The 25,468-nt window shown below is 36.3% G+C and overlaps 1 protein-coding gene across 2 annotated transcripts in view; it reads right to left on the bottom strand.

Annotated features, from left to right (window-relative positions):
• Nucleotides 1-25,468, bottom strand: part of LOC106879360 (uncharacterized) — a 61,149-nt gene that overhangs the window by 13,706 nt on the left and 21,975 nt on the right. Inside the window, exons 2-5 of one of the 2 annotated variants that reach the window (XM_089339713.1) lie at nt 11,637-11,862; nt 8,336-8,427; nt 3,404-5,337; nt 667-744 (exon numbers count right to left, since the gene is read on the bottom strand). In XM_089339713.1, coding sequence (XP_089195839.1) covers nt 667-744; nt 3,404-5,337; nt 8,336-8,427; nt 11,637-11,862 — 2,330 coding nt within the window. Of the gene's footprint in view, nt 1-666; nt 745-3,403; nt 5,338-8,335; nt 8,428-11,636; nt 11,885-25,468 lie in introns of those variants that run through there. The other variant, XM_089339714.1, reaches the window with a different exon arrangement.

The raw sequence follows: 25,468 nt of genomic DNA, 5'->3' as shown, positions 1-25,468 counted from the left end.
GAATAATTCACCTTTGGAAACATGGGTGTTTTGCTCAACACCCTTAAACAAATCTTATTCAGGGACCTTTTGAGCCGGATGGGCTACTTGACCTGAAGAAAATTCTAACTGAGCCCCACATGAGAGGTCATGCACTGTTTATCTTGATATGAGATCACCATGTCGCACACATATGGTTGTGATGCATGTGCCTGGTGTACCCTTATCAGACGGGTAGTCATGATGGGTACACTGGGCTTCGTATATTTTACCCCAGTGTCACTTTGATGGCATGCACTGCTCTCTCACTCAATAATAATAATAGTAATTAATAATAATAATAATGATAGAAGTACGTGGAACAAATAGAGGCTGCAATAAGGGTGGAGCACTATCTTGAGAAGTACAAGGAACAAATAGGGGCTACAATAAGGGTGAAGCACTTGCAGAAAATAGCACTGTTTGGAACCGCTCGTATACTCCGGAAGGTTTTCGAAAAATAAGAGGTGTTACCTTAGTTCACTGTTAGTGAACAGCTGACACCGTAGTACATCTCACTCAATAATAATAATAATAATAATGATAATAACAGTAACAATGATAATGGTGGTGGTAAAAAGATTAATTTGTTTTTCTTACAGGTGTGTATAGTAAATGACAGTTAACAAAGGATTTTTTTCTTCTTACCATGTGACCTTCTTTGCTGTGAACATCTATATAAACCCAAGTTTCGGTTGTATGGCCATCCCCGTAGACATATTGCCACTGAAACAAATTACAGCAGTGAGGGTAACAAAAAAGACATTGAGGTGAAAAAACTAATTAACAGAAGAGAGAAAAAGAATTGGGGAGTTGAAGCAAGTGTTGTTGTTGTTGTTGATAATGATGATGATGATGACAATGAAGATAGTGGTGGTGGTGGTGGTGGTGGCGGTTTGATGTTATTGTTGCTGCTCCTGTTGATGTCATTATCGTCTTTGTTATTGTTGATGCCACCTCCGCCAGCCCTGACACCGATAACAACAACGATGATGATGATGATGGTGATGATGGTGATGATGATGATGATGATGATGGTGATGATGATGATGGTGATGATGATGATGGTGATTATCATGGTGATGATGGTGGTAGTGGTGGTGAGAATGGTTAGGGTTTTAATGACTATTTTGTCCTACAGGTAGATCAGTCATGATTGTATGGCCAGACATACGACAAAATACAAACCAACTGTGGTCATTCCATTCTTACCATTTAAAAACTCACTTTAACCATTTAATAACCCGTTTTAACAATTAAAAAACTCATCTTAAAAATTTACTGTTTTGTATGTCTTATTTTGGTTAAAATGGTTCTTTTCTGCAAAGTAATTCTTACAGAAACATTTTAATAAAACTTTGGAAGAAATTTGCTATTTGGGTAGGAACTGTTTATCTACATATATGACCATCACTGCTCACCTTTTCAGTGATGTGTGTGGGTGTGTGAGAGAGAAAGAGACACAAAGGGAGATAGAAAAGAAAAAAGTAAAAGAGTTATAGAGAAAGAAGTGCATATATATATATTATATTATATTATATTATATTATATTATATTATATTATATTATATTTTATTATATATATATATTATTATATTATATTTCAATTTCATGTTACACATGTTTCGTTACAGAATAGGAGTTACAAAGTATGTATACATGTAGAAAACATATTTGGGATCTCCTTTGTCTAAAGAATTACAGATAGGAGATCCCTAACACGTTTTCTACATGTATATATACTTTGCAACTCCTATTCTGTAACAAAACGTGTGTAACATGGAGTTAAAAATATACCATATTTCCTGGTCATTGTCTTAGTATATACTTACTCGGCAAATATAATTTACCAGAACTTTCAACTGGTATGTAAGCTACACTTGAAATAAATCATCTATATACATATATTTGATTGCTGGAACATACTATGTGTTACATCTTTAAGTTATAAGATGTAGCACAGATGTGTGTGTGTGTATATGTGTGCGTGTGCATGCTTATGTGCATGCATGCTTGTTTGCATGCATATGCATGTGTTAATTTTCTTTGAGTCATATTCAAGTTCATCTTAAGACAGCAGACGAAGTAACAACAAGAATGGTTGCCAATGAAGTAACAACACTTTCTGAGTTAAAAGAGTTCCTGGTGTTTTAATATGTGGCTGAGTTGTTGTGTTGGTTGAGCTGTTGGCACACACACCAAAGTGTGCGCATCTATTCCCCAAATGAATCTCAGATGGAGATTCTTTGGAATGTCATACAAATCTGTAAGTCATAAGAATATGTATATATGTACTTGAAGGTACTATATGACAGGAATTATTGGATGATTGTCAAAAGTTTTGTCTTTATGCCACATATCAAAGCAAGAAGTTCAACATGCCAAACAAATTATCTCTCCACCAAACGAAACAACATCAAGAGAAATTCCATAACTGGGAATCAAACCTTTGTTGAAGATTTTGCTTGTCAAAAGCAGCACGCCATTGAGAATGTACAAACACACACATGCACACATATACACACACACATGTATGCATGCATATATATGTGCAATTATGCAATTATATATATATATGCAATTATATATATATAATTAAAATCAAAATTAAAGCAGAGAGTTTATCTCACGATTCGAGTTTCATGCCAGTGCAATCATCATTAGATCTTGCCTGATGATCACACTGGCATGAAGCTCAAGGCACACTACACAAGCTCTCAGTTTTAATTTTAACAACAAAAGCATATCCTCTACAACATGTATTGAGCACTCCTTTCTCATTTGTTTGACATTAATAACATATGACTATATATATATATACATACACACACAAGAATGAATGAAACTGATTCTAATTTAGGCACAAAGCCACTAATACTTTGAAAAGTGGGGTTTGGTAAATTTAATCTGCCCCAGTATTTGTCTAGTACTTTACTTTATCAACACCTGAGGGATGAAAATTGACCATGGTAGAATTTGAACTCATAACATAAAGATTAATAACAAATACCGCTACCCACTTTTTTCTGCCGACCAACTGCTCTTATATATAATGATATAAATATAATAAAATAAATGTGCCCTTTTAAAGCCTAGCCAGGCTCATGGGCCCGGCTTTCCAGTTTCAATGGCGTATGTGTTCCCCAGCTGGACGGGACGCTAGTCCATCACAGCATTACTCATTTTTGCCAGCTGAGTGGACTGCAGCAATGTGAAATGAAGTGTTTTGCTCAAGAACACAACGCGTTGCCCGGTCCAGGAATTGAAACCACAATCTTACAATCATGATGCTGACACCCTAACCACTAAGCCATGCACCTCCACACATATAATGATATAATGTAATATAATATATAATATTTTTAAAGATATATTTTCAACTCACCATTTGCACATACCCATAAATTGAGCCCCACAAATCAATTCGTGCTTCCCATCGTTCAGCCTTAGAATAATCAAAAGAGAAGTTACCACATCCTTTCAGGTTCTTATAGTCATAAGACACAGCCATCGCTCTCTCCATTACACTTGCAGGTCCGTAAAGACACAGATTATAATCTCGCATTTTTCTTCTATCCTTTCCGCGGTCTTCAAAATAACCAAATTTGCCACTCATGTCTCCCATGGGATATTGACTTGGAGATCCTTGTCCAACTGAGGGTAAACTCTCTGGAGGAATGCTAAAAGGGTTCCAAATTGATGAAAGTGCTGTCTTGGAGCAGGATTGATGACTATCTTCAACTGCAGGATTAGAATAAATTGCCCAAGAATTTATTCCATTATTTAAGCCATCCATATTCATAGAGACCATGGGTGCATCGAACTCAGTTTCTTGTGTAAAGGTTATTTTACCTTGAAGCTGAGTTTTAGAATCAATCAGGTGTGGCATTGTGGCTTGGTATGGCCAGTGGCGGTAGATTGTTGCACATGCAAGTCTGTTCTGTCTGTTTGTATCAAATATAACAACAGAAGTTCCTTCTACACTGTAGGGTCCATGGAGTGGCAAAAAAGTTGTTGTCATGAACGTCTTCTTGGCTGGTTGCCGTTTAGCACCAGATCGAATTTGTATTCCTCCCAGTCGTTTCGTTGTATCACCAACTGCACAATGAAAACCACGTTCTCTGGTACAGGTTTCATTATATTGTCCATCTAGACGAAGATTAAAAGGGTTGAACACATTCCCTGTTGAACTGCATCTTCGAGCACTATCCTTGTCATTCCAATCAGTTGACCTCCGTTCTGCAATTTTCCAAACATGATCTGTAGTTGGTCCAGACCCATCACTGTAATCAAGTTCAAAATAGATCGATGTATCTGACATAGCATCGGATTTACTTTGTCTCAGCATCATATAACCAAGCACGGGGTACCAAAATTTTGCCATAAGAATCACTGTGTCTTCTGGATAGTTAACATTGGCACAAAACCAGCGACTACCATCTGTTCTGTGTACAACAAAAGATCGTCCAATGATGCTATATTCTTCAAACAGGGGTAAGTTCCAGTCCCAATATACTTCCGAGAAGCTGTCACGACCATTCAACTTACCAAATTTACCACTCAAATCACCAACTTCATATTGGTCATTAGTACCATTTCCAGGTGGTGGTGATTCACTTTTTTTGACTTGAAAAGGATTCCAGTGACCAGAAATTTCATCGTTTGAACATTGGTCATTTAGTGAAATGCGTTGAGGAACTGGATATACATGTATATGGTAAGCAGAAGCACGATCATTGAGGTCGTTGAAGTTCACTTGAAGAATTGTTGGATCGTATGGTGAATCTTGTTCAAAACGCACATAACCATAAGCTCCGTCACCATCAAAGTTGACCTGTGCTGTCTTATGTGTGTATGTTTGGATAAAACTACAAGCAATCACTTCATCGTTTTCATCAACAATTCCGATCCATTTACCAATAATGTTGTTAGTACCAGTCAACCATATATTTGGTTCCACCCAAGCTTCTCTGGCATCATATGGTAAATTACCTACAGGTAACATAGGTAGGTTCTCCACCCTATTTCGGGGTTGGTAACGAGTTTTCAGTGAACGACACATGGTAGCAGATTCTGTTCTGCTAGTTGGATGAAAGAAATACCATTTATAAGAAGCCCGTTGTTGGCTTCCTGGGGCCATGTAGAACAAATCTGAATAAATAGTTGTATAATTAGATTGCTCATGCTGCCGGAAAATAACACGACCACCTATGGAATTTTGAAGACGTGCATAAGCTGTTACATGACGTCCTTTAAACATAATAGTGGCACAGGCTGGGTCTTTTACAGACCGGTTAGGCTTTAGAAGCAGAGTGTAACCTGAAGTAGAAGAAAAAAATTTAATTTAGCGTTTGGAGTAAAAGTGACCAATCAAATTAAATTAAATCCAAATCCAAAACAACAAAAAAGATAACGAGTTTAAAAGCATGTTATTTACTGAGCTCTTAATTAACAGGGATATATTTTTTCATGTTTATACAACAGTTACATATATACATATGGGTGTGTGTGAGCATGTGTGTGGATATACATATATATATATATATATATATATATATATATATAACCCTGCAAACGGACAGAGACTTAGAGACAAGTTACTTGAAGCATTTAACGAAATAGAAGGGGATATAGCATCATACAACGTGGAAGACAATTGGAGATTTCTGCGGGACAACCTGTTGAAAGCCACCGACCAGATTTGTGGGTGGTGTAAGGTCCCCTCCCAACCCAGAGTAACGTGGTGGTGGAACAAGGAGGTAGACAGGGCTATTAGACAAAAGAAACAAGCTTGGAAGGACTGGAAGAACGGTGGTAGCAGGGAATTGTACCAATGTGCCAGAAGGGAGGCTAGGCGACAGGTTTATTTAGCCAGAGGGGAAGCAGATAAGGAAAGATTCGCCAATGTTCTGCGCCGTGAGGACCAAAGACTCGAGGTATTTCGGGTTGCAAGACAGTGTAGGAGAGAGAATAGTGATGTTGTAGGAGAGAAATGTGTTCGCATGGATGATGGTACGCTTGCATTAAATGAGGATGCAAAGAAAGAGGTCTGGAGATGCCACTACGATAGATTGCTTAATAAAGAGAATGAATGGGAGAAAGAGAGCCTGCCTTATGTCGACCCAATAGAGGGACCAGCTATCCGAGTTGATAGTACCAGGGTAGATAAAGCAATTAAGAGTATGAAGACCGGGAAAGCCCCCGGCCCATCAGGAATCACTGCAGAGATGCTCAAAATATCTGGCAGTGTTGGCTATAGCCTAGTCACCCGTATTACGAACCAGGTGATACACGAAGGAGTCATACCCTATGACTGGTGTAGCAGCATCATAGTCAACTGCTACAAAGGTAAAGGGGACGCTTTAGATACAAATAATTACAGAGGCATCAAGCTGTTAGATCAGGTTATGAAAGTTACAGAGAGGGTCATAGCCCAACTAATTAGGGAGCGAATCAATTTAGATGAGATGCAGTTTGGGTTCGTGCCAGGTAAAAGCACTACTGATGCCTTATTTCTAGTGAGACAGTTGCAAGAGAAATACCTAGCCAAGGATAAACCTCTGTACCTGGCTTTCGTTGACATGGAGAAAGCCTTTGACAGGGTCCCCCGATCCCTTATCTGGTGGTCAATGAGGAAACTTGGGATAGAAGAATGGCTAGTGAGAGCTGTGCGAGCCATGTACAGAGATGCGGCCAGTAAGGTGAGGGTTGGAAATGAGTACAGCAATGAATTCCGGGTAGAGGTAGGGGTCCACCAAGGTTCCGTCCTCAGCCCCCTATTATTTACCATAGTCCTCCAGGCAATCACAGAGGAGTTCAAGACAGGTTGCCCCTGGGAGCTCCTCTATGCTGATGACCTTGCCCTAATTGCGGAGTCACTATCAGAACTAGAGGAGAAGTTTCAGGTGTGGAAGCAAGGTCTAGAACTGAAGGGCCTTAGAGTCAACCTAGCTAAAACCAAAATCCTAATAAGTAGGAAGGTAGATAAAACACAAACCCCTTCAGGTAGATGGCCCTGCTCAGTATGTAGAAAAGGAGTAGGTAGTAACTCTATAAGATGTACCCGGTGCAAGCTATGGACACATAAGAGGTGCAGCAACATCAAAGGCAGGTTAACTAGCAAGTTAGTTTTTGTTTGTGGCAGATGTTCAGGTGCAATAAAGACTGCAAACAAACAGGAAACAACTTCTATCTCATTCCAGGGTGAAAAACTAGAGGTAGTCGATAGCTTCCGCTATCTGGGCGACCAAGTTAGTAGTGGGGGTGGGTGCGCTGAAAGTGTAGCTGCTAGAATAAGAATAGCCTGGGCAAAGTTTAGAGAGCTCTTACCCCTGCTGGCGACAAAGGGACTCTCACTCAGAGTAAAAGGCAGACTGTATGACGCATGCGTACGAACAACCATGCTACATGGCAGTGAAACATGGGCTGTAACTGCTGAGGACATACGTAAGCTCGCAAGGAATGAAGCCAGTATGCTCCGTTGGATGTGTAATGTCAATGTGAATACCCGTCAGAGTGTAAGTATCTTGAGAGAAAAGCTGAACATTAGAAGCATCAGTTGTGGCGTGCAAGAGAGACGATTGCGCTGGTATGGACATGTGGTGAGAATGGAGGAGGATAGCTGCGTGAAAAAGTGCCACACCCTAACAGTTGAGGGAACCCGTGGAAGAGGTAGGCCCAGGAAGACCTGGGCTGAGGTGGTGAGGCAAGACCTTCGTACATTGGGCCTCACCGAGGCGATGACTACGGACCGAGACCTTTGGAAATGGGCTGTGCGTGAGAAGACCCGGCAAGCCAAGTAAGATCGTTGCCAGTGCCCCTGGACTGGTTCTTGTGCGGGTGGCACATGAGATGCACCATTTTGAGCGTGGCCGTTGCCAGTACCGCCTGACTGGCTCCTGTAGGATTTTCGAGCGAGATCGTTGCCAGTGCCCCTGGACTGGCTTGTGCGGGTGGCACATAAAAGACACCATTTCGAGCGTGGCCGTTTTCGTGCGGGTGACACGTAAAAGCACCCACTACACTCTCTGAGTGGTTGGCGTTAGGAAGGGCATCCAGCTGTAGAAACTCTGCCAAATCAGACTGGAGCCTGGTGTTGCCATCCGGTTTCACCAGTCCTCAGTCAAATCGTCCAACCCATGCTAGCATGGAAAGCGGACGTTAAACGATGATGATGATGATGATGATGATGACATATATATATATAAATATATCAATTAAGGTGAAAGACAAAATTCAAAGAATTCACTATTCTTAAAACAAAGGAAAAACAGAAAGGGACAAAAGTAAATAACAAAATAAAGAATAGATCACAAACCTAGAATTCCGTTTAAGCCCCAAAGGTTCACTGTACGTGCAGTACTTTGTTCTTCATTGCCAAGAGTAACAGTTCCGGTTTCGGGTGTAAACCTAGAATTATTATGCAAAGAAAGCCTTCATATTGTCATTGAATTGAATCATGTCATTAATTAAAATTAATTTGATTACATTAAGTTAAATTAAGTAATTATATTAATTATAAGCCAAGAATCAGAAAAAAATAAAGATGTGTACAGATACACACACATATTTATATATGTGCACACATGCACACATACACATCCACAAATATTTATACGTTTAGATGGATATAGTATAACCATCTCGCATAGACTTAAGTAACTGAAAAGTGTCTATTTACGAACAAGAAAAATAACAATTTATAAGGGATAAGAGGTTAATAGGTTATTCACATATATGCATATATACACATATACAAATATCAATACGTTTATATGGATATAGTATGACCATCTTGCATAGACCTAAGTAGATGAAAAATCTCTGTTTAAGAAAAGTAACAACTTATAAGGGATAAGAGGTTAATAGGTAAGGATATGAAAATAAGAAAACAAAATAAAAATTTATAGAAAATAATAAGAAATACATATAACCTACATTTAAAGAGAGGCTATTAAAATTTGAGGTAGAGAATAGATAAAGGTAACCTGAAAAGAGGAGGTAGTAGGTATGGGGGTAGTGAGGGCAGTTAAAGGTATTCAGACCAAAGAGATTCTATAAGTTGTAATGTTACAGGTGCTATTATATATATAGGATTTTATAGTTTCTAGGGGGTATGTAATTAGGAGACTTGCTTACATAAAAGCCATTACAAATATATATGAAATGATCAGTAGGGTAGAACATCATAGAAAGGAACAAATAGTTTAATCACCAAAATATGGTGAAGTCAGACAAACTAGGTAGGAGTTATCATGGGATAGTAACTACATATAGCACACCATATACCATAGCATATAGCTTATAACATATGCAATGCAATTTAATTCACCATATAACATAATATGCCATGATTTTATTATATTTAATACTCGAGAGTAAGTTTACAATGGATACGACACCAAAATTAATTTCCGCCATCAAATTTCAAGTATGCCACCTATGATCGTTAATCTCAAAAATACTTAAATGTATGGGTGACGATATGCACACATGATTTCCTTAGGTCTAATCTATTATTAATCAGGTTGTTCTTGTCCCTGTACTTAAAAATCTCATAAGTTTCCATAGAGCACAGCTCACATCCGTATCGACTATCTCTATAAGGCTGATGTAATGATTGCATTGTTCAATTAAATGGAGCTGCTTGAAACGGTCGTACTGCATCACTTCTTAATATCCTGTTGCTTATTTTGATTTTATTCACCTTACTTTGAGGTGTGCGGATAATACCAGACTGAATTGGTGCTTCAACTTAAGTACCTAATTCAAATAAATCTCAATTATTCATTTATATACTCTTACTCTTTACTCTTTTACTTGTTTCAGTCATTTGACTGGACCCATGCTGGAGCACTGTCTTTAGTCGAGCAAATCGACCCCAGGACTTATTCTTTGGAAGCCTAGTACTTATTCTATTGGTCTCTTTTTGCTGAACCACTAAGTTACGGGGACGTAAACACACCAGCATTGGTTGTCAAGCGATGGGACAAACATAGACACACAAACACACTTACATATATATATATATATATATATATATATATATATATATATATATATATATATATATATATATATATACGATGGGCTTCTTTCAGTTTCCGTCTACCAAATCCACTCACAAGGCTTTGGTCGGCCCGAGGCTATAGTAGAAGACACTTGCCAAGGTGCCACACAGTGGGACTGAACCCGGAACCATGTGGTTGGTAAACAAGCTACTTACCACACAACCACTCCTGCGCCTAACACACACACACACATATATATATGTGTGTGTGTGTGCGTGTGTGTGTGTGTGTGTGTGTGTGTGTGTGTGTATAGGTATATCTAGAAGACCCAAAGAGTGGCAGGTAACGCTAAGTATGTGCTATGGACAGACAATAGTTAAACTCTTGGTTCAATAGTGATACGAGTGAAGAGTCTAACAGGGTATTTTATTAGCATGCATATATATATATTAGACAAAATAAGATAACAAAACCAAGGCTGTGAGGATTTTTCAGGACGTTTATAAGGAAAAAGATATAGATATAGTTTTACAGCTGTTTCTGGGATATTATGGATATCCTTCATCAGAGACGATGTGAGATGGTTAAATGGAGGTAAATATTTGAGTTCGAAATAAGGGATTATTATGGAAGAGGAGGAGATAGGGAATATAGAGGGAAATAAGAGAATGAAAGTAGAAATAAAAATATAAAATATATAAAGATATTGTAGTTGCAGTTCCATTATTCAAGGAAAGTGGTGCTAAAATGTTTCCTGTACATGGTATGTAAGTTCCACTAGTAGTTCATGTTTAGTCCTTTTAAAGAATGGAACCGTGGATTTTGTGTTGCTCATTCAAATGGGATTCCAGTTTGTTGTGATAGGACACTTTTGAACTCAGAATGCACAGAGCTGGAACAGACAGTGCAAAGCATATGTCCTGATCCTTAACAATTCTGCCAATCTACCCACTTTATTGGTTCTAATTTTTATTGATTTCAAAATTGAATAAAAATCAATAAAAATTTATTTTTATTGATTTTAAAACAAAGTTTATTGTGTTGGAATTCAACTCAGAGCACATAAAATTGATACAAATATCACTGGGATACTATCTTGCACTCTAATGATTCTGCTAATAGTTTTTCCTGCAGCAGGATTAATCCTTATGTAATTGCACCAGTCACTGTTTTATGATTTTTTTTCTGCTCATATATGACACCTAATGCCATTATATAAAGGGCAGTTGTGGCAGTGTGGTAAGAAGTTTACTTCCCAACTATATGGCTGTGGGTCAATCCCACTGCATGCACCTAGGGCAGGTGTCTTCTACTATAGCCTCAGGCCAGCCAAAGCTTTGAAACCTAGCAGTTCAGCAAAAGAGATTGATAAAATGAATACTTGGCTACAAAAAAAAAAAAAAAACGATACTGGTCTTGAATCATTCAAATAAAATTCTTCAAGGCAATACTCCAGCATGGTCTGAAGCAAGTAAGCGATAAAGGATAAAAGATAGTTGTTTGTTAAGTCTATAATTCACATCTAATTCAAATTTAATGTCCTTCAGATAATATACAGGATAAGACAAAAAGCAAAACCAGGAATTATTGGAGAATTAAATAACTTACCTTTCACCAATATAGCGTTCATTGCATTTATCTACTTCACGATAATCTGTTAAATAGCGATGGAATTCCCATGTATATTTTTCCTGAGAACCATCAGTGCTATTTAATTTAAACACCATAGCAACACCATTGCCATCCCTTGGTTCTGTGAAGATTACTTCACCACGAACATATTCCATATCAAAGGTGGCAATCAGATATGGCTCATAAGCGGTTGTCGGGGAGACTGCAGATAAAAATGAGAACATTGAATGACTTTCTATTAAAAACTTTATTTTCATTGGTTAATTTTGAAAAAAAGATTTTATTATCAAATTCATATAAAATTATACAGTTAATATATATATATATATATATATATACTCAAATTAAAAGCCAGAAAATGGAGAAATAGCGTTCATATAATTTATTAACTGTAAAAATTCAACATGTTCTCTTACAGCTGTTTATTCTCTCAATCATATGATACTATTTTTACTGTAACTCACTATCTAACATTTATTTAACCAATTATTACCATTATACAACCTATTACCCTGTGGCCAAGGTTTATACCAATATTAGTAATTAAAGGAGATTCAGCCTGTTGAGATGTTTTGGAAGAATATGCCTTTTACTCCTCTGACGAGATTTTGCCCCCAAAAATGTTTTAATTACTGGAATTTAATACATTTGGGCAATATTGAAACAGCTGTAAGGGAACATTTAAATTTTTTTGCAGTTAACAGATCATATTAATGTAGTATCTCCATTTTCTGGACTTTAATTTGAATACTTATAAACAAAGTTTTATACTTAAGACTGTTACTTTATGAATATTACTATTGACAACAAAATAATACGTAACAAGCCAGTAATTCATTGAATATTTTCTATCCCTTAAGGTGGTTATTTTAACCTCTGTTTAAATTTATATGTATGTGCGTGTGTGTGTATAAATTTCAATAAACATCTTATATAGTCAAAATACATTAAATCTCTACAGTCAAATGAAACTGCTAATTTATTTATTAAACATCTATGTTGGAATTTCATACACACACACACAAATATATATGAAGGATTAAGATCCCCTTTGGTCACAAATGACCATGGAATTGCACCTAGTAAGTTCCCCTGTGAGGCACAACTCTGAGCGAGGTTGTTTGTGGAAGATTAGCATACTAGTTTACCAATGGTGTGGAAAGGAAAGGCGTATATGTATGTATATATATATATATATATATATATATACACACATATGCATGAATATATGTAAATATATATGTGTACAAGTATATATGTGTGTCTGTGTGTGTGTGTATGTGCATATATAAATATATATATGTGTGTGTGTGTGTATATTATATGAATATATATGCATGCAAATGTGTGTGTCTGTGCATGCATGTATAGTTATATATCATCATCATCATCATCATCAGCTGGTTCTTGTATCCAAAAATTTCAGTTTCTTCTTGATTGAGTGGTTCCTTCATATTGGTGCCATTCATAACTGAGAAAGTCAAGTCATTGTTCACACAAGCATCATTAAGTCTACCTTTCTTTCTGAGAGAGAAACCTTTTGCTGCCAACAGAGGTAATAGATGTCTGAACTTCATCCATCCTAATCTTATATATATGTATATATATATATATATATATATATATATATATATATATATGCAGACTGTATGACGCATGCGTACGAACAACCATGCTACATGGCAGTGAAACATGGGCTGTAACTGCTGAGGACATACGTAAGCTCGCAAGGAATGAAGCCAGTATGCTCCGTTGGATGTGTAATGTCAATGTGAATACCCGTCAGAGTGTAAGTATCTTGAGAGAAAAGCTGAACATTAGAAGCATCAGTTGTGGCGTGCAAGAGAGACGATTGCGCTGGTATGGACATGTGGTGAGAATGGAGGAGGATAGCTGCGTGAAAAAGTGCCACACCCTAACAGTTGAGGGAACCCGTGGAAGAGGTAGGCCCAGGAAGACCTGGGCTGAGGTGGTGAGGCAAGACCTTCGTACATTGGGCCTCACCGAGGCGATGACTACGGACCGAGACCTTTGGAAATGGGCTGTGCGTGAGAAGACCCGGCAAGCCAAGTAAGATCGTTGCCAGGGCCCCTGGACTGGTTCTTGTGCGGGTGGCACATGAGATGCACCATTTTGAGCGTGGCCGTTGCCAGTACCGCCTGACTGGCTCCTGTAGGATTTTCGAGCGAGATCGTTGCCAGTGCCCCTGGACTGGCTTGTGCGGGTGGCACATAAAAGACACCATTTCGAGCGTGGCCGTTTTCGTGCGGGTGACACGTAAAAGCACCCACTACACTCTCTGAGTGGTTGGCGTTAGGAAGGGCATCCAGCTGTAGAAACTCTGCCAAATCAGACTGGAGCCTGGTGTTGCCATCCGGTTTCACCAGTCCTCAGTCAAATCGTCCAACCCATGCTAGCATGGAAAGCGGACGTTAAACGATGATGATGATATATATATTTATATATTTGATCCTTTATATTGAACACTCAATATTTCATCTACATTCAATACTTTCTTTCATGGTGCCATCCATTTTTATTTTATTTTATTTTATATTGTATATTGTATATCATATTATATATTGTATATTCCATATTCTATACCCCACATTAGTTCTGCAGGAATATAAATAAAACATAAAAAACAGACAGTGTTGGAACTCTTTTAAGCAAAATAATATATTCCTCTATACACAATCATACAAAAAAACCCACCTTTTTTGTATTTATTTTTACTCGCATATATATATATATATATATATATATATATATATATATATATAGATAGATAGATAGATAGATAGATAGATAGATAGATAGATTGATAGATAGACAGATATATAGATATATACATACATACATACATACATACATACATACATACATACATACATACATATATATACATACATATACATATAAAAAATTTAAAAATAAAAATTACAGAAAAGACAACCAAATATCTATTTATTCATTACTAGACATAAGTTTCATAAACTACAAAACGTAAATATCTACACTACCGCACTTGAAATGTACCTGTTATAACTCTTTATTTTGATTTGAATATATCTAAAGGTATTTAGAATGCCCAAACTTATTTCTACAAATGTGCTAAGCACTGAGGCTGGTCATACTTTAATCAATAATGGTAGCAGCAAGGTAAATGCAGTAACAATAGGGGGGTCAGTAGGGTTTCATTTAAGCGGCCGTTCAGAAATTGAACCTCCTTACGATACTCCCTGGAAGTTCGTAGCATGAAATTCATTGTCATTGTTCCGATTTGGTTGCCAATACCAAGTATTTAGTTTTAAATGCAGTAAAAATAGGGGTGGGGGTCAGTGGGGACCCAATTAGATGGCCCTTAAAAAAAGTGACCCCTTTAGGACATTCCCTGGGATTAAGGGAGTTACTGGTTTGAGTTAATAAACATACAAACATAATGGACAGAGAAACATCATTCAAATTTATAATCTTTTCTACTCAAGGCACAAGGCCCAAAATTTTTGGGGAGAGTGCCAGTCGATTAGATTGACTTCAGTATGCAACTGGTACTTAATTTATCGACCCCGAAAGAATGTGCATAGTTTTAAGTAATTTGAGTTTCTTGACTAACTACATGAACTATGTTGGTGTCCACTTTATCAAACTATAAGGTGCAACATACTTGAATGGTTAAAAATTTTGCTTTGCAATCATGAGGTCCCAAGTTCATTCTTTCTGCATAGCACCTTGGGCAAATGATGTTTTTCATAGCCTCAAGTTGATTTAAACATTGTGAATTGATTGAGAAACACTGAGCTAGATCGATATGGTGATTGGTGGGGGTCAGTAGAATGGCGCTTGTGGTCCATGCCTGGCCTTGATTAATCTGGGCCAGGTTGCCTAGATGAGGGTGTATGTTGTAAGAACTGAAACAACCAGTGATTCCAGGATACCACAATGACGATGGGTCCATGTAGTGCATGTGTTGATATATATTGAACTATTGATCACTATTTATTGAATTGCATGGTTAAATAGTTGACATAAAGAGAGAGGCACTTCGAAACACCAGTAAATATATACATGAATAAACACCGGTAAACACCGGTAAACATATACATGGAATTATGGGTACATTCCACTACCAGGTGGAATGTACCCATAATTCAAAAAGTATAGTTTTGTCACACGCTTCTATCAGGTCATATCACTCTAATTCTGCCCCAGAATTTTGCTGAGAGTATATGTGCTTGTGGAATGAACATGGGTGCATGCATCTTTGGCCCCCTTACATATAAACATCACTCAGAAAAAAATGGTGCTGCTCAAACAAACTGCTTTACATGAACAAAGATTTCAGCATGGAGAATAATAAATGTTCTCTTATCAGTCTCACAATCAGAAAATAAGTCTATACGAAGACATGTGCTCAATGGTGTTACAGTTCACTAATTTTGATATGAAAGAATAATGGAAAAATAATTTTAAAAAGTGTTGTCATTAACTGGGTCAAGATATGAAAGGGATCTAGGAAAAGGTGTTGTTAAATAATTCATTTTGAGTAGGGTACCATGAAGCAAAAATAAACAGGTTAATTCATGTGTGAAAAACAGATTACGTAAGCATTCCTTGTTAATAATGAAATGTCTTTCTTAAATCTTGGTTTATTACTTTAATATGTGTCAGTGATTTTAATGTTACATAATTAATCTGGAGTGAAAAAGGGTTTATCTCTTTTAATAATTAAGTCAATGTAACCCTATTCTATAAATAAGCCAAGTATGTTGCTGGGTTTTAGTCACTAGACTGTGTATGTATGTTGAGGTATCATTTTCAAATGAAGTTCAGCACTGGTATTTATTTTATACTAGCATTGAAGCCGCCCTTTGGGCAGCATTCAGGCTAGCTCCTGCAGAGGGCACATTTGAGGTAATCATATACAGAGTAGTAAACACATACACACATAAACATATACACAAATACACAAACACATACTCACACACAAATATAGACATATACACACACCAACACTGAATTGTATGGTTAAATAGTTGACATAAAGAGAGAGGAATTTCGAAACACTGGTACACACAAACACACATAAACACACAGACAAATACATACATGTGCGCGCGCACACACACATACATATATACATGCATATATCCTGGCAGTGAACCCTCGGTAAGCCCAAAATACAAATCTATTTCATCTGTAGGACCTACAGATAAAGCCAGCCCACTTATGTGTACCTTTTGTTCATTGGACACTAAACTCCGCTTGCTTGTGAAAACCTGTTGAGGCAAGTGAAATCGAAATCGAACTAAATTCGACGACTGGCACCCATGCCAACGTCGTCTCGTTCATTGGACACAAAACTCGGCTTGCAAAGACCTGTTGGGGCAAGCGAAAGCGAAATTGTGATGGCACCTGTGCCCAGCGTCGCCTCTCTGGCACTTGTGCCCGTGGCATGTGTAAGGACTTTCGAGCGAAATCGTTGCCAGTGCCCCTGGACTGGCTCTTGTGCGGGTAGCACGTAAAATACACCATTTTGAGCGTGGCCGTTGCCAGTACCGCCTGACTGGCCTTCGTGCCAGTGGCACGTAAAAGCACCCACTACACTCTCGGAGTGGTTGGCATTAGGAAGGGCATCTAGCTGTAGAAACTCTGCCAAATCAGATTGGAGCCTGGTGTAGCCATCTGGTTTCACCAGTCCTCAGTCAAATCGTCCAACCCATGCCAGCATGGAAAGCAGACGTTAAACGACGATGATGAGGATGATGATGATTTATGTTCTCATTAATGGTCCCCACTCTGTTTTTGTTGATGACCTTTAAGCTCTACTTGAGTAATATCCCTGACACCAGGAAGTAGTCAAAAGACGTGATGGCCACATATGGGTTGTCTTTGATCTATTCGATCAAGACTGGCTATGAACTAAAACTAGAACACCATATGTCCTTGATCCTAGCCATTTAACAGACTGCCCAAGAAAATAATGACAAACGTAAAATATAGGCCAGCACCAAATATGTTCAAGTTGTTATTGTATAAACATCCACGTATGAACTTGCATGTGTGTGTGTGTGTGTGTCAGTTCCTGTGTGTGTGTGCGTGAGTATTGCTGGTGGGTCCCTGTGTTTGTGTGTGCGAATTTTTGTGTGTATGACGGTGGGTATTGATGTAGGTGGATGCATGTGTGTACGTAAGAGAGAGAGAGAGAGAGTATGTGTGTGAGAGAGAGACAGACAGAGTGTGTGCGAGTGTGTGTGTTTATGTGTGTGCGTATGTGAAAGTCCCAGTGTGTCTGTGCAAATCTTTGTATAGTTGGATGCATGTGTGTGAGTCCGTGTTTGTGTGGGAGAGAAAAAAGAGGGAACGAGAGAGGTGAAAGAGCGTGTGTCTGTATAAATTTTGCATGTGTGCGTGTGTCTATGAGTCACGGTGTGTGTGTATGATGTATGGACAGATGAATGTGTGAAATCCCAGCGCGTGTGTATAAACGTGCTTGTGCGAGTGGTTGTTTGGGTGGGTACCTGTGTACACGCATGTCTGAGTCAGTGAGTGAGGGTTTGTATGGCTGTTTGCAATTTTTTTTTGTCTGCTTACTACAAACGGCTTTGTGAACCGTCATCATATGATTGTCACATGAAAACAAATCCTGTCATCAATGTTTTCATTAGGAGAAAAAATAAACTTTCCACTTCGTTTCGAGAAATACCTCTACATTAGACTAACATATGCGTGACAACAATTTCTTTCCGACGACAAACGACTAACTTGACTAATGACACACTTGACTAACGACTAATTCGGTCAATGGTTAACTTCATCAATAACTAACAAGACAAATAGAATCCTTTCACCAAAAGGCACAAGGTCTGAAATCTGGGGGTGGGTATAAATCGATTACAGCGGCTCCAGTACTCGATTTTATCGACCCCAAAAGAGTAAAAGACAAAACCGAACCTGGCGGAATTTGAACTCAGAACGTCAAGACTGACGAAATGCCGCTAAGCGTTTTTCCCCAGGCGTGCTAACGATTCTGCCAGCTAAGTTGCCTTCTAAAATCCAATAGAATAATGAATAACTACCTAATGACTAACTCAACTAATGGATATCTAGACTGATGACTAACTAGACAAATGGCCAACTTGACTAATTACTAACTAGACTAATGGATAAAAAGCATAATGAATAACAACCTAAAGACTTACTCGACTAAAGGATAAATAGAATAATGGATATCTAGACTAATGACTAACTTGACTAATTACTAACTAGACTAAAGGATAAAATGAATAATGAATAACAACCTAAAGACTAACTCGACTAAAGGATAAATAGAATAATGGATATCTAGACTAATGACTAACTTAACTAATTATTAACTAGACTAATGAATAAATAGAATAATGAACAACCTACCTACTGACTACAAGATGAATGGATGACTTGACTAATGACTAAATAGATAACTTGACTAATGACTAAGTAGATTAATGACTGACTAATGGATAATAGATAAAAGAAATTGATTGCATTAAGATTATGTTAGTCTACAGATGGCATCACATTCCAATGTTTTTGATTTTTGTTTTAGCATTATTGAAGACATTGAGAATATTTAATTCTGCTCGGCAAACACAAAAGTATCAACGTCACTATATAAGGGGAACAAAGGATGGCGATGGTTTGTTTGTGTTTTTTAAACTTGAAGTTCACACAACCGCCAGAAGTATGGGAACCAATTCTTGCTGCTGCAAGTAGAGCAGTGGTGAAGAAACTTTTTAGTGCGGCGGACAAAAAAGGGTCTGCAGCGGGATCACAAGTTCTAACTCTTATATCTGTGTAGAACTTGTATATATCTATGTATAATTCGAGACACATTAATAAAGATAAGTTTAACGCATTAAATTAACACGTAACATCTTCATTAATGCCGCCACTGAATGTAAGACGTTTACATTACTTATGAGGTATTCTATAGTTTTCAGATAGAGTGTAGTTGGGTCTCAAGGGGCTGGTACAAACTTAGCAATATGTGTTTCATAGTGAAAACAAAATTTCCATTCAGATGGCAATTGTCAGACGATTTTCTGTTCGAGTCTAAACGTTTCAAGTCGTAGTTGAAACGTTTACGAGTATTGCATAAATTTTGTAATCGAAAAATTTACTATACTTTGTACATACGAGTATACAAACCTACGGGCACAATAAAATGGGCCCGCGGGCGGGGAGTTCCCTGCCCCTGAATTAGAGGATACTAAACAAACATCAACGAACTATGCGTTTTCACATTCCTCCTCCTCCTCCTCTTCTTCATCATCATTATCCCCTACCCCCACCCCAAATCAGCAAATATTTCTGGTTTATACCTTAACTAGAATTAATAAATAATCTTTTATGTTTAAAATTACACCGTAACAAGAATAAAGTTAGCCAAACCGGTTTGGACGGCCAGTCAGTAAGAACTTTTGCCATTTATCTGTTACCCTTTTATTTGTTTCAGTCACTGAACTTCGGCCATGCTGGGGCACCGGCTCGAAGGGTTTTAGTCGAACAAATCGACACTAGCTGTTCTCTAAACATAACTGCGCACTAACGTTGTACATCCAGAGAAGTATGCTAGCTTCACTCTAGTTTTCGCAAATCACCAACAGTCACACATACGCACACACATATACACACTATATATATATATAAGCCTTGTGAGTGGATTTGGTAGACGGAAACTGAAAGAAGCCCGTCGTATATATGTATATATATATGTATGTGTGTCTGTGTTTGTCCTCCCACCATCGCTTGACAACCGATGCTGGTGTGTTTACGTCCCCGTAACTTAGCGGTTCGGCAAAAAGAGACCGATAGAATAAGTACTAGACTTACAAAGAATAAGTCCTGGGGTCGATTTGCTCGACTAAAGGCGGTGCTCCAGCATGGCCGCAGTCAAATGACTGAAACAAGTAAAAGAGAGAGAGCGAGTATACCACCTAAGAATGTTTAAACGAAGAAACTAATATCTAAAACCAATGAATTCATCCACAGACTCAGATGGAGAGCCTTGTATTTTGTCAATAAATAAGATACACATAATATAAACACCATTAGAGAAATGGAGAAAATATCTAGAAACTTAAAAACCAAGAAAATCCCGCAACCTAATCACCACCTTGAAGCATTTGAACAGGAATTATGGACCATTATCAAAAATACTAAATTTATCAAACACTCAGAAGAAATACACACCAGAGAAAACTCAAGTATTTATCACGAAATCTAAAAACCAAGGACGGAAATATTGTGCATATAACCTTAACATCGATGTGTATCATGATGTACCAAAAAATGAAATCACAAAAAATACAAAATAGTAAACAAAGATGTACTTAGAACAATTCATTTAGATGCAAAAAAGATTATGTCTGAACTTCGTATCGATGATAGAACTGAACCGTTTATATCTATTAGACTTCGGATAATATTAAAAGCCCATAAAGACAACTTCTAAACCAACCCTAAAGCTAGATTAATATGCCCTGGAAAGTCAGACTTAGGTAGGTTAAGCAAAATAATTCCAGATAAATGTATGTCCATACTTGGAAATAAAATATCCCTTGAACTATGGTCTAACACTCAGGAAGCTATTAGTTGGTTCAATAACATACAAAATAAGGATAAATATAAATTCTTACAAATAGACATTGACAATTATTATTCCTCCATCAACCCTATTGTACTAAAAAGTACACCTCCTTTTGGAAAAAATATACTAACCTTAATATGAATGAAATTAATGTTAGCCCGTAAATCTATAATCAACTCTGACAATAAATTTTGGACATGAAAAGATACATTAATTGCTTTGATATCACAATGGGTGCCACAGACTCTGCCCAAGTGACATATCTTGTTGGACTTTAACTCTTCTATGACTTGCATGAAGAATTTCTGGAAATTAGGGGTGGATTATATAGGGATGATGCACTTTTTGTCATCAAAAATACATGTAATAGAAAACTGGAATTATTTTGGAAAAGATTTTATAAATTTTTCAAAAGACACGGACTTTCTATCTCTATTGAAGAAGATAATAACTCAGTTAACTTTTTAGATGTTAATTTCAATCTCATAACTGGTATGCATGAACCTTTCCGTAAATTAAATTCCAATTTAAGCTACATTAATTTCCAAAGTAATCATCCAAGATCAATTAAAAACACATTAGCTTCCAACATTAGAAAGAGACTAACATATTTATCGTCTGATGAGGAAATATTTAATAAACATGCGGATGACTATAACATAATTTTAGCAAACGCTGGATATAGAGACAAAATAAAAAAAAACATCGACAAAACAGTATTAATAAATACGATAGAACTAATTACAAGCCAAAAAATAAAGTTTTGTAATACCACTGTAGCTAGAAATAGAAGTAAAAATAAATGTAGAATTAGTAATTCACCTATTAATAAACCAGCAAGTGATAATGATAATAAACCCAAAATTAATAAGAATCAACCTCACAATAGTAAACACAATATAGAAAAAATTAATATTAAATTATCTTATAAAGCTATGATTAAAATGAAACAATCAATTAACAATTATAATTATCTCTATAATAATAAAAAGTACAATTAATAAATATGATGATATGAATAATCAAATAATCACCTCAAATACCAGCACCACTGTTAATCCACATAATGTTCTGAATAATAATATTAAACCACACACTCCTTTTATTAGCTCTAATAAATCTAAAAGGGATTATGAAATACCTATAAACAATAATCGTCTCGATGAATCTAATAAGATTTGGTTAAATATTTCAAATGCAATGCAAATTAAAAATAGCATCGTCAAATCCATATTTAGGGCCATTCATAAACATTTTAACATCGACAATAGATACAATTAAATTGTAAACCACAAAAATGTCCACATTGGTTTTAGCCTAACTCCTAATTTGTTTACAATTATATCATCAATTAACGACAGAAAAGTAAATAAAAGTAAATAAATTCTACACCAATAGAAACAACCATGACAATTCTACTAATTCTCCTAAACTTAAACCAAGCCTCCCAAACTGCACCAAATTTAATGATAACGGCCATATAATCCCCTGTGATGGAAGGGAAGTAACCCATACTAATTCCCTTAATATAAATTCCTCCAATAAATACACGCATAAAAACGTTAATGGATATTGTGACTGCAAAGTTAAATCGAATTGTAAATTTAAGAATTCATGTAAGAGAAGAAATGTAGTTTATCAATGCCCAGTTGAAGCTCTGGGAAATTTTTTTTTATTTAGGTTCAACCGAAAATAAAGTAAAGACCCGCGTAGCTAACCATCTCCTAACTTTTAAAAATAAACAAAAAATTAACTCCACTGGATTAAGTAAGTTTATTTGGGAATAGAAGGATAATAATGAATTTGAAACTAAATGGGATAATCTTGCTTCTGCAACGGCTTACAAAATTAATGAGAAGAAATGCAACTTGTGCATAGAAGAAACATTTAAAATACTCACTGCCAATAATATCCTACTTAACTTACGAAAAGAGACAATTATTTCTTATATTCACGTGGGAAAATATGTGTTCTCTAAATTTAAGTAATTAATAAATATATAATTAAATCTTAGAATAGCATAAATATGCTGTATAATATAATATAATATAAACATTAATAACTGTTTGACATTAAGATGTGTCTCTCACTGAAGAATTTGTATAAACTTTTGAAGCTCGCTAATATAATTCTCTTCCTCCCAAATATTTACTTAACTAAACTACTAATAATAATGACTATAAACATTACATCTCTAATTATTGTTGCCCCTATTACCTTACATTAATAACCACCTGTACATATTGTTAGTAACCATTTAATAACCTTTGAACATACATACACTCTTTGATAATCATTAATATGTATGTGTATGTATGTGTGCGTATATATGTATGTATATATGTATATATATATATATATATATATATATATATATATATATATATATATATATATATATATATATATATATATATATATGACAGCGAAAGCTGATTAGATCATTTTATCTAAACTGGAACGCACGATTTCCACGTTTATATTTGAATATTTTGCGTTTCTATAATATTATTTGCTTTTATTCATTCCCTAAGTTGATGGTCATATAACAACAAGCCAGCCGACACTAAAATTCTGTAGTGAAACTTCCTAATCAATGTAACTGAAGAGACCCTGACTGATGGGTCGAAACATATGTTGTACCTAATAAAAATCTAATACGAAATCCATCTCCTACAATTAATATTATATATATACAAAAACGTTTAATATACTTTGTAGTATATCGTGGTTGCCTAACGAAATACGATAACCCTACACATCATTAATATTTATGCACCAGCTTCCAGGAATGTATTTAACATGTAGAAATGGTGTATCCAATTGTGTTACACTGCTTTATTTAGTGGTTATTTAAACAACATGTTCGCAGATAGTTAATAAGTTGGATGGGCACGAATGGAAAGAACAAAATCTCCTGAAACATGTCATATATACCCGTTACCCATTTTTCAGTTTCATTGTTATTTACATCAGGCGTATTCAAATATGAATTGTTGTTACAAATGGCTGTAATTTCAATAGAAAATCTATAGAGATAACCTTAACAAGAGATGTAGTAACACTGCTAACGCAGTAGAACATGATATTGGCTTATAAAAACGTTTAATATACTTTATAGTATATTATGGTTGCATAACGAAATACGGTGTCCTATAAGTCATTGGTATTCAATTAAACAGTTTGGCTTTCCGTCACAATGGTTCCTCTTCTTCATCATCCTCGTTATCTCTTCTCTTAATACTTGCCTTGCTAATCCAGAGTCATTCCCTGTTTCTTATAAACAAATTCTAACATCATCTTCAGCGACATCTGTTTTACCTGACCTTTGAAGTCTGAGAGAAAATCATTTGGCTTCAATCCGTGAAAATTATATTCCAGCCACATATCGTACATACAAGATCTGTCGTGTTGTGTATGGCGATTATTGCGAACAGTAAAAGCTACATTATTATTCTGAATCTATTAGCTAAGCATAAGTATCACCGAAAAAATGAGTAATCCTGCAAGAGACTGGCGTCCCGCCCACAGGGGAAATACATAGGCCACAGAAACCGCGAAACTGGCCCTATGAGTCTATAAGACTTGGAAAGGATCACTATCCTTTCATATAAGTGTATATAGTATCACTGAAAATGAAAGTGAAAACATATTGTTGCTCCGACGTAATTTAATAATTGTTTCGGGAAGTGTGTTATGCATAGTTAATTATGATTTAATTATGTAATGACATTGCAAAAGTATGATCGTACTAAGAAGTAGCTTCAGTTTGTAAATATTCAATGAATCTGGATTTATGCAAATTTTCAAGACAATAATGTTGAGATTATTTGAGGGTAATATATGAACATATATTAAAGACATAAAATACACAATACCTTCTTCCCCTATGTTGGATTGATGCCTTCTTTAACCGCCTCTTTTTGTAAATATGCTATCAGTTAACGGTTTGTAGCCGTTATCTCAACATGTATTTCTAATCGGTATATCATTACTACCTATGAAGAGATTCATCTTCTGATTTTAATTTTATAAATTATCTAAAGACTGGTGAATTGAAACAGCTGTCAGAAATGTTGTCATATTTCATAATTAATAAATAATATTCTATTAATTACCTCTCCATTTTCTCCTTATTCGTTATATATATATATATATATATATATATATATATATA

Source organism: Octopus bimaculoides, chromosome 22 (assembly GCF_046866305.1).
Source record: "Octopus bimaculoides isolate indiv1 chromosome 22, ASM4686630v1, whole genome shotgun sequence".
NCBI lineage: Eukaryota > Metazoa > Mollusca > Cephalopoda > Octopoda > Octopodidae > Octopus > Octopus bimaculoides.
The sequence above is the reverse complement of the archived record's forward strand: the minus strand, read 5'-3'. Positions and strand labels throughout refer to the sequence as shown.